The sequence below is a fragment of the Cryptomeria japonica genome, chromosome 10 (assembly GCF_030272615.1).
Source record: "Cryptomeria japonica chromosome 10, Sugi_1.0, whole genome shotgun sequence".
Lineage (NCBI taxonomy): Eukaryota > Viridiplantae > Streptophyta > Pinopsida > Cupressales > Cupressaceae > Cryptomeria > Cryptomeria japonica.
Window position 1 is genome coordinate 286,753,469 of NC_081414.1, and position 11,500 is coordinate 286,764,968.

Sequence of the window (11,500 nt, forward strand, 5' to 3'; positions counted from 1 at the left end):
CTACATTATGTTGAGACATTTACCAGGTCGAGTGATGAGATAGTTTGGATGGAGGCAGGGGCTGCTGAGAGGGTAAAGGGAGTATGCACAGGCAATGTGGGAGCGGTTTCAGTGGGGGCCAGTGTTACCATATGATCAGGCCTTAGCCGAGTTCTGGACCCTACAGTGGACACCGTGGCATATGAGGTCGAAGATTATAGATGTAGGGGTTACAGAGGAGTATATTCAGTATATCACTGCACATCCTATTCCACGTATATCGGATTTGGTGGAGCCAATTCCAACTTTTGAGGATGATAAGCGACAACGACGGAGGAGGCGAGGAGTTCGAGGACTTGTAGGAGGTGGACGAGGTAGGGGAGGTGATGAAAGTGGAGGTGATGGAGGAGGAGGTGACGGAGGGGGAGGTGATGGAGATGGAGGAGGTGGGGGTGGAGGTGGTGGAGGAGGACATTTGCAGAGGAGAGGGAGAGGCGAGTAGCCATTACGACTGTCACAGGGGCCTTTGATGTAGGGGGGAGTCATATTAGGTGGCAGGGATATGGGGGAGGGAGAGGCACCTATGGATATGGGAGAGGGAGCTATTGTTGGAAGAGAGGGAGCTACAGGTGGAGGAGGGGATCCTATGGGGATGGGAGGAGTAGATTTGCAGGATCATATGCTAGTATATATGCAGACTCAACTTACAAAAGCTGAGGCACGGGTGGAGGAGAGTGAAGCAGAGATTGTAGCTAGAGATGTTCAATTGTTTGCACGGGAGTTAGAGTTGACTGTAGTGCTGCGAGAGAGAGATGATGTGATGGAGAGATTGAGGGAGATGCAAGATAGAGGACGAGTATTGGCAGGAGCATAGGGTCCTACTGGGGAGGTGATGAGGGACATACGATGAGCTCAGGCAGAGATAGATTATTGGTAGGGTTTATATGAGCAGGAGGTGTCATCCAGTCAGCGGGCACTGAGCTATGCACAAATGCGTCGGGTGAGATCAGAGCGATCTCAAAGGATGCAGAGCAGTGGTGGTGTTATGGGTCCTCCACGGTGATATAGTGCAGGTGGTGCAGGGGGTAGTGGTGGAGCAGGCGGTGACGGGGGAGCAACATCTAGCCAGAGTGCCATTTGAGAGAAATTTATGTATTTTATTACATTGTCATTTTGGACTGTGACTTGGATGGGTCTTGGTAGCCGATATTTTTGACATCACTGTACTGTGATACATGTATGTTTTTGCAAGATGATATATGATGTGATATATGAGGAGATCTCATATTTTGTGATGATATGTATGGGTTTATGCAGGATGATGATTTATGATTTATGCTTAGATGGATGTTCTTATTTGCTAGATGTTTATGTTGATGAGATGCTTTCTATATGCATGTTTTATGGATGAGTTGTTGACATGTGTATGCAGGTGAATACATGTATGATGCGTTGTTGTAATGCTTTGATGTATGTAATATCCTGATGACGATGTAATCATGTATGCAAAATGATGAATGAATGATGTTGACTATGAGATAGATAGTACTTGTGTTTATGTTGATGAAATGATGATATGCAACTGTGTGTTTTTATAAGATGAAAATGTAATGAATCGAATGGTTTATGTAAATGTTCATAGATGGTTAACAATGAATGCAAAATGGATAAACAAATGGTGATTCAAATGTTTATGTGATGATCTTAAATGAATGCACTTGTAAAATGAATAAACAAATGGTGATTCAAATGTTTATGTGATGATCTTAAATGAATGCACTTGTAAAATGAATAAACAAATGTTGAGACAAATGTTTATGATTCTAAACGACTTAAAATATGACTAAGTGATAAAGGAAAGTGAAATGATAATTGCAAATAAATGCAAATTGCAAATAAATGCAACTAAGGGATAATGAATAACTGCTCCTTAATGCAAATAAAAGGATAATGAATGCATCTTAATGAATCCAGATGAAATTTTTAAAGATGAGTATGAAATGAATGAGTATAAGAATATATTGGATGGATAGATGAATGTACTTGACTAATAGATAGATAGATGTAAATGAATGCAACTAAATGAATCTAGATGAATGTAGTGTAAACAAACTTAAATGATGATGAATGATTTTGAATAATTTAAAAAGACATCTAACTGTACCTAGATGACTAAAGGAATGTACATTAATGGCTAATAATGGAAGTAAATGAAATGATTGGAAATTTATACAAATGAATCTAAATGCCTTTATTTGCAATGATAATGTAAGGGTGATAATATAAGTAAATGATAATGAATGCGACTAATGATATTAGATGCACTTAAATGAATATCTAAAATGGATGTAATGAACCTACATGCAAGTAAATGATAATGAACTAGATGCATTTAAATGCAACTAAATGTAATGGAATGATAATGCCATGCGTTCATGATAGATGAATGCAAGTTGGTAGATGAATGCAAGTTGGTGAGAAATTGTATGATGCATTGATGATGTATCAGAGAACTCCATCACGATTGTATCCAAGACCAATTCATATTAAATAACTTCTCGTATTTTAACTTGTTCACACTTGCATACAAAACCATAAATATGAATAATGAATGATCAAATGGATGGGGTGATATGCAACAGAATGCAATATATACAGATGAGATGAAAAGACAATCCATAGTGCTTTATTTTTCATCATTGAGCATGGTAGTATCAATCTTGGACGAGGCAGTAGGAACCAAGTTTGGAGCATTGTACCTGTAAGCAAGAAGTATAGATAAAGAATATGGACCCTCCATTCTGGTTCATGTGCAGATAGTCGAGGTATACATTGTAGTCAACAAGCCATAGTGATCTATGCCTATATTTTTGCATATGATCATGTAGCTTAGTGAACTTCCCATGTAGACACCATTAGTACATGCCCCAAAACTTCATTGGAACAACTCACAGATGATAAACAAATGATACTTAGGAACCATCCCAACTACTCTAATCACTTGTGGATATCCCGGAGTAGCGTAGGAACCTGATATAAATGAATAAATAACTTATCAAACTGACCAAGTACTTGATAGCTTAAACAAAAATTTCTTGTCAAAGAAAATGTTATCTTTGTCTTTGTTTTGGTAAGGAAGGATGTCTCCTCGTTTAAGATAGTTGTGTGTACCTGCGTTGATTGTGTGGTTGATTTGATAAATGATCATCGTTTGAGTAGCTCAAAATGTTTGTTTGATGTTGGTGTTGATGCGTATGTACAAAGGATTTTATGCATGTTCATGTTTTTGGTTGATTTTTTGATGTTTTATGATGTTTTTGGATTTTGTGAGTGTTTTTGAATGTTTTTGGATTTTGTAAGACAGTTTTGAATGAAGAACTCAATGAATCACAAGTAATGTGGAATCCACTTCCATCAATATGTTAAGCGCATTGCCCCTAGTTTAGACACGACTATGAAAAGGCGAGATGCAAGATGCATGAAGTACTATCCTTGATTGCAGATAAATAACAAGCCATGGTTTGACTGATGGATGAGTGGATGTAATGAATGTGATTGCAACAAGTCTGAAAGACAATGGAGTTATAGCCTTTACGAGTGGCGCCTGTTTGCTAGGTTTTCACCATCATACTTACCCAAGGTGCCACCAGAGTGGTTGTTCACTGTTTGGATGCATGATTTTTGTTTACTATTCTGATACTTTTGTATTTTCTTCAGGACATTTATCTGAATGTTTTTGGTGTTTTTTCTGATATGTATTGGAGCCTAATGCTCTGTAAAGCTTATGTATGAAACCGTTTGAGGTGCATGCTATTGATCGGGTCTTCTAGTGGTTCTCCTTCTGAAGTAGCCAACTGATATGCCCCAGACGCAAATACAACAGTGATAACATTTGGACCCAACCAGTTTGATTCAAACTTTCCCTGATGTTCTCTATTTAATTGGTTACAAGGATTTTTCTTGAGAACAAGATCACCTACCTCAAATGTACGAGGTCTAACTCGATGATTATAGCTTTTGCTCATGCACTGTTGATAGGCTTTGAGGTGGTTGTATGCAGCTTGGTGTCTTTCATTAAGTAGTTCTAAGTCATGAAGACGAGAGACTCAGTATGCTTCATCATCTATCAGATTATGAAAGTAAAATTGTAAAGATGGTATCTCAACCTCAATAGGAAGGATGGCTTCTGCGCCATAGACCAGTGAGTAGTGAGTTACGCCTGTAGGGGTTTGAATGCTAGTTCGATATTCCCATAGTGTTGGATTTAATTGAACGTGCCAATCATGACCAACATCATTGACTATCTTCTTGAGGATTCTCAATATGTTCTTGTTCGATGCTTTGGCCTGACCATTTCCTTGTGGGTAATAGGGAGTGGAAAAGTGACGTTAGATGTGAAACTTCTCACAGAGCTCACAGACATCCTAATTTTTGAAAGGAAGCTTGTTATCTGTGATGATGGACATGGGCACACCATACCGACAGATGATGTAATTTAGGATGAATGAGGCGATCTACTTGCCGGTGACTTGGGTAAGTGGAACAAGTTCGATCCACTTTGTGAAGTATTCAGTGGCGGTAATAATGAATTTGTGGCCGTTGGATGAAGATGGATGAATTTTACCCACAAGGTCAAGTCCCCATTAACAAAAGCACCATGGTGTTGTGATTGGTTGCAATTCCTGTGCTAGTGCATGTATCAGGTCTCCATGAAATTGGCATTTCTTGCATTTTCTGACAAAATAGTACGAGTCTTTTTCCATGGATGGCCAATAGTATCCAGTGCGCATGATCTTCTTTGCTAAGGAAGGATCTCTTGAGTGAGTCCCACAAATTCCTTCATGTACCTCTTCCAAGGCGTTTATTGTCTCATCCTGTTCCAAATATCAAAGGAGAGTACCATCAAGACTGCGTCGGTATAGGGTTTCAACAATGATGGTGTATCGAGTGGTTTGGCAAATGAAGGTTTTGCGTTGGTTATTTGATTGGTTAGGAGGAAGTGTGTGATCACGTAGGTAGGTGTAGAACTCACCATACCATGGGGATTCCAAACCGACAAGGTGACATATCATCTCGGATTCAGGGATATCATAAGTGGGAATCAAAAGTTGTTCTACCAAGAACTCGTAGCGTGTTGAATTTTGTGGAAGATCTAGGAGAGATGCAATTGTGGCCATGGCGTCAGCAACTCGATTCTAATCTCTGGGTATCTGCTCAAAGGTGATAGTCATAAATGATGCTTTTAAATTGTCCACCATTTACTTGTACGACATGAGTTTATCATCATTGGTATGATATTCATCTGTGACTTGTCGGATGACTAGTTGGGAGTCACCATATATTTGTAGGTCTTTCAGTTTCCATTGTATGGCTTGTTGAAGTCTGGTGATCAGGGCCTCATTCTTCTATGTTGTTTGTACATGGAAAAGTTAGCCTGTAAGACTTTGGGATGCTATCACCTTGAGGTGTGATAAACAAAATGCCTGCCCCCGAGCTATGTCTAGTATATGAACCATCAAAGTAGAGCTTCCATCGTTGTGTTGCTGTGATCATGAATATCTCTTCACCTGGAAAATTAGAAACAAGAGGATGATCACCTATGAGGGGTACATCGACCAACAGATCTGCAATAAGTTGCCCCTTGATAGCCTTACAGTCCACATACTCAATGTCAAATTCACTCAGAATCATCACCCATTTGGCCAAGCAGCCTGTCAATGTTGCTTTGCTGAGGAAGTATATCTTAGCAATGAGTTGTACTTTATGTGTTAACAGGTAGCTCCTCAGTTTAGTGGCTACAAAGATTATTGCTAGGCAAGCTCGCTCAATAGGTGTGTAATTGAGTTCTTAGTCGACCGGTGTGCGAGAGATATAGTATACAACATACTCTTTCCCTTCTACATTGTGTTGAGCCAGTAGTACTCCTAATGCCATATTTGTTGCTAAAATATAGAGCAATAGAGGTCTACTTGGATCTAGTGGGATCAGCAATGATGTATTCATGAGATAGTCCTTAAGCATCTAAACGGATTGTTGCCATCTGGAATCCCATTGAAAGCTAATGCTTTTGTATAATAGATGTGTAAAGGGATGACACTTATCTTCCAGTTGTGCAATGAATCTTCAGATGGATTGTAGCCACCCTTGTAATGTCCTTAGTTGACTGATGTTCCTTGGAGGTGGCATGTCCATGATTGCTTTGACCTTTGTTGGGTCGATCTTAATGCCTTTGCTTGAGACAATGTATCCTAGAAGCTTCCCTGAGGTCACTCCAAAGACACATTTCTTTGGGTTGAGGCAAACATGATATTGTTCTAGTCTGTCAAAGATTTTTTCTAATATTGCAAGATTACCTTCTCTTGTTAATGATTTTGCCAGTAAGTCATCGATATAATTCTCGATTATGGTATGCATCATATCATGAAAGATGGTGGTCATTGCTCTTTGATAGGTCACCCCTTCTTTCTTTAGACCAAAAGGCATCACATTCCAACAATATGTTCCCTATGGGCATGTGAAGGTAGTCTTATGTTGATCCTCTAGTGCGATCTTTATCTGATTGTACCCTGAAAAGCCATCCATGAGAGAAATGGCATGTCCTGTTGTTAGGTCCACGATCATGTCAATGTTTGGTAGGGGGAAGTCATCTTTAGGACATGCCTTATTTAGATCTCTGAAGTTAATACAAATATAGATGCCCCCATTTGGTTTGCTGACAGGTACAATGTTGGATACCCAATTTGCATAATCAATTGGTCTAATAAAACCAACATCCTGGAGTTTCTTAAGTTCTACTTTGACTAGTACAACAATCTAGGGATGCATCTTGCGAAGCTTCTATTTTACTGGTTTAGCTCCTTCTGCCACGGTGAGGTGATGCATGACCAAATCAGGATCGAGACCAGGCATGTCGGCATATGACCATGCGAAGTTGATATGATGCCTCTAGAAGAATTCTACAAACTTAGGTTGTTCCTCTGGAGTTAAAAGAGATGCCAGATGTATTTGGTGAGGAGTTTCCCGGGTCCCCACATTGAATTCTTTTGTTTCCTCGATGAGGATTGTTGATCGTTCTTGATTTGCACTGGAGGGGAGAATGTGAAACCTTTCATCCTCAAGCGCCTCAAAGAGGTTTTCACCATTGGATACACTCTTTCTTTTTAATTTTTTGGGATCAAACAGTGCCACAATGTGGTTTTCATTGGAAGATCCATGTTTTATTGTGATATTTTTGTAGCTGAAAGGTTTGGCATCTGCCCTAAAGTATGTTGTGCTATTAAGTTCAATGGTGAATATAGCTTTGTGATCCTTGCTTGGTATGTTATCCCGTAGTTCCAAAAAGTCAATAATCGCCTCATCATTTTGGAATTGGTCAAGGCATTGGGGATTTGGGTGGTTCCATTCAATGAGTTCAGGATGGATAATGGGCATTACCTCATCGATCAGGTTAAGTTCATAATATGTGTTAGTGAGGGTTAAGATGTTGTGGTGAAGGTCGCTGATGGTACTATCCTTGTCAAAATCAGGTGCAGGAAGTGACATAGGGTCTGTGGAAGGTGTTTCTAGTTCAGGAACCCAAGAGGTTTTAATCTGTGCTTCTCCATAAATAGGGATTTTTTTGTGAGGTGGAGGGGGTGATGTGTCTTCCTCATTTGATGTGTATAGATGTACAGAGTCAAATTCCCACTCATGTGAGTCGGTCTCTGAGTCACTTTCTAGTATCTGATTACTATACCAAACCGGGATATCTTTTGAGTTGAACACTGTAGGTGTAATCGGTTGATGTACTTTTGGAGATGGAATAGTTGGTGCTATGGGGAGGATTATTGGGATCAGTGAATCTGATACTGGGAGTATCAGTGTTGTTGAATCTGCTATTTTTGATGGAATTATCAGTGTTGTCGATACTGTTGGGGGTTTTGATACTGCTAATGGTGTTGTTGATGCGGTTGCTGATGCTGATGGGGTTGTTGGTTCAATTGGTGGTATGATTGGTGCTACAGATGGTATTGATGGGATTCTCAACCTTATTGGGGTAGTTGGTGTAGTTCTTCGTGTTGCTGATATAATCAAGAGTGGCCTCTTCAAAGTATTAGGCTAATATAGAGGTTTGTTGGGTTTCCCTTTGAATCTAAGCTTAGGAAGAGTCTCCTTTTGAAAGCCTAATCTAGTGTTATCTTTAGGTTGCAACGGCTCGTGTTGTCCTTTCTTGCAAGGTCCCAAAGCACTCTCACCATTATAGCCCATTCTTTGCATAATAGTAAGGCCTTTGCCATATTGATATGTGGGAAGCTCAGCCTGTGGGATTTCCGTGGTGATAAGGTCTTTATAGATCCATTCTGCTAGGTCCTCATCTTTGCTCTCCTCTTCCTGACTTTTTCCAAGGATAAAAGGTGCCAAAATGCATGATGGCTTGACTAGTGGTGCTTGAAATCACCTTTGAGGCTTATTATGAGTTCTAGGGGAGGTGGGTAATTTCCCAACACAAAAGAGTTGGCTTAGATTGTATTCCCTAGGGCCTTCCTCTGTCATTTTCATTTTTAGCTTCTCTTGCTTTGGTATAGTGGTGTTTGAACTAGAAAGAGAGGCTGGACTAACATATGATGTGGATGGGATGACTTCTCTATTGTTAGGAATGGTAATCTCTGGCTGATGATTGATATTATTACAATATGCAAATGGATTTGCATCACCAAGGATTGTAATTTCTACACCGTTATGAGGAAACTTGATGCACTGGTGATAGGTGGATGGAATGGCTTGCATGGCGTGTATCCAAGGTCTTCCTAACAACAAATTATACAATAGAGGAAGGTCCAAAACTTGACATATGATGTCTTCCCCACTGGGCCCACTCGGATTGGTAACACAACTACTCCTTTGGAAGAACGCTCTGCATCATCATAGGCTTTTATGGTTATCTTTTTGCGGGGGTCTACTGATTCAACTGCATGCCCCAATGTTGTGACCAATTGTAATGTACATATATTTTGGCCTGCTCCATTGTCAATCAAGACTCGCTTGATCCTGTGTTGGTTGATAAATCCTTCAATATGGAGTGAGGCGTTATGAGGTTGTTGGAAGGATGTATTGTCGCTTTCAGAGAAAGTGAGACATGGTGATGATCTCAGATTACCAACCATAGCTTGAAATTGATCTATATTTAGATTGGAAGGGACTGACGCCTCTTGGAGAGCTTGATCCAAGATTGTTTTATGAGATGGGGATAGCTTCAAAAGGTCTAAGATGGATATAAGTGCGGACATCTTATCTAACTGTTCCACAAGGTTATATTGCTTTGGGATGGAGGTTGTGCCTTGTGGAGCTGCTTTAATGGTGATCTTGTTACGACGCATAACAACATTGCAAGTAGGGTTGGGATCTTTGATGGTGATGGTTGCAATTTGTTCATTGGCATCATATAGGTGATTCTCAGTGTAATTATAGGTGGCTCATGTATAATCAGTTGTATTTGTGTTTCGCCCTAAAATGGAAGGAACCCTTTGATCTTGTGATGGAAGTGGATTCTTGACCATGAGATGATAATTATTTGAGGTTTTTGGGTTGTTTCCTTCAATTTCAATCTAGCCTCGGTCAATAAGATCCCGACAAAGATCTTTTAGTCTATGATAGTTACTTGTTTTGTGCCCTTTCCCTTGATGGAATTCACAATGTTCATTATCTCTCCACCATGGAGGTTTGACCCGAGGTTCGTAATTAGATGTCTTTGGTAAGGTCACCAGATTTGAAGATACCAATTGACGTAACACTATTTCAATAGCTTCCCCTAAGGGTGTGTATGTACAGTTTGGTTTATAATTTTGTAGTCGTTGTCTCGATTCCTCTTGCGGTGCATTGCATCCTTGATTTTGTGGAGGAGCAACCGTGTTGTTTTTAGGAGGGTGATTTTTCCCCGCAAATTGGACCACAGGTTGTGCAGTCTTTATAGTCCTTGCATCCACAACCCCGTCATTGATGATGTTTTTGTTTTTATTCCAATAGTTAGGTTTATCACTGTTAAAGCGGGGGCGAGGGCCATCTTTTGGTTCATTTTATATCTTGATAAGCCCCTTTTTGATGAGGGCTTGTTCACATTTTAATCCTTGGGTGATCATGTCATTAAAGGACTCTATGCCCTTCATGTCTAGATGGAATTCCATTTCATCATTCAAGTTGGAAATAAATATTTCCACTAGCTCTCATTCAGGTAGCTGAAGAGAACATCTACTAGATAGTTGTCTCCATCGTTGTAGGAAAGTTGAAAATAGCTCCCCTGGTTTTTGCTTTGTATTACACAAATCGGCCATGGTAACATCGCGTTCTATGTTTTATGAATAATGTGTGATGAACTTTTGGACTAGTTCTTTGAATGTCCTAATGCCTCCTGGTAATAGAGAAAACCATTGTGTGGTTGTCCCTCCCAAACTCTGAGGAAAGAGGTGCATTAGATATGTGTCTTCATATACCACTTCTAGGCAAGCTGAGTGAAATTCCTTGACATGATCTCCAGGGTCTCCTTTTCCCCGATAATTTTCGAACTTAGGTGTTACAAACCCTCATGGAAAAGGTGGCATATGTAGATTCCTATCAAAGGGATAGGGACAAATATCATTAAGTGAAAACCGATTAGTTTTCACACCACTGTGGAGTTGTTGGGCTAGATTCTCGACTTGTTGCCTCAACATGTCAATGTCATTAGGAGGAGGAGGTGGGGGATTTCCTTGATTAAGGTCATATATGAAGTTATCTCAACCCCTTCCACCCTCATTATGACTATGGTGTTTCGATGCTTGCCATAATTGTGTGGTATCAAAAGTAGAGGGTAGTTTGGCTCCCTCTTGAGCAAGTCTCAAAAAATGAGCATCAACGTTATTTTTGAGGATTTCATCGAAAAGTTGATCGAAGAGGGGGTTGTGTTGTGCCCTTTCTATTTCTTCAAGAGTGGGATTAATAGGATTTTCATCATTTGCATTTCCTCCAAGAGATTCTTGGAATTGATTGAGATTTTCATCCTCTTCCTCCTCGATCTCTAGTTGTCTAGTCCTTGATCTAGTTTGAGCCATTTTGTTTGAAAGTTATTGTTGAAGTTTGGTGGAAATGATTATGAGTTGATGATGGAATGAGAGATAAATGTTTGGTGAAGTATTTAGCATATGGATCTCTAACAATAAAGGTTTGATGTTACCAAAGTCCTTTTATGAAGTGCTTGTTGTTTTTGTTAACAATGTTGATATGATAAAGTATAGCAAGATCTGAGATCTGTTACAAACCAAGCTACCTAGCAATGAGAGGATGCACTCATAGACTAGTTTTAACCTACGTGGAGATGCCTCTTAGGATGAGTTTATCGTAGATGTAGAGACACTCTAAAGAGTGATGTGTTGTTTTGATTTAAGCAATATTCAAAAAGAACTTAGGACAAGACCTTTTTATGTTTCAAGAGTTGAGATGGATTGATGATGTATGGATGTGAGAGTGGATAGAATGGGAACTTCAATAAAAAAGTTTTGTTACAAAAGGG

The 11,500-nt window shown here is 39.7% G+C and overlaps 1 protein-coding gene across 1 annotated transcript; it reads left to right on the forward strand.

Annotated features, from left to right (window-relative positions):
• The first annotated feature begins 94 nt into the window (after window positions 1-94).
• On the forward strand, window positions 95-481 carry LOC131055535 (uncharacterized). Its single transcript, XM_057990002.1, has one exon. It carries the CDS (start codon window positions 95-97, stop codon window positions 479-481), a length of 387 nt encoding a protein of 128 aa, XP_057845985.1.
• Window positions 482-11,500: the final 11,019 nt, after the last annotated feature.

Bases quoted from the DNA above. Each gene is read 5' to 3' on its own strand.
- LOC131055535 (XM_057990002.1), top strand. From the start codon at position 95: ATGTGGGAGCGGTTTCAGTGGGGGCCAGTGTTACCATATGATCAGGCC.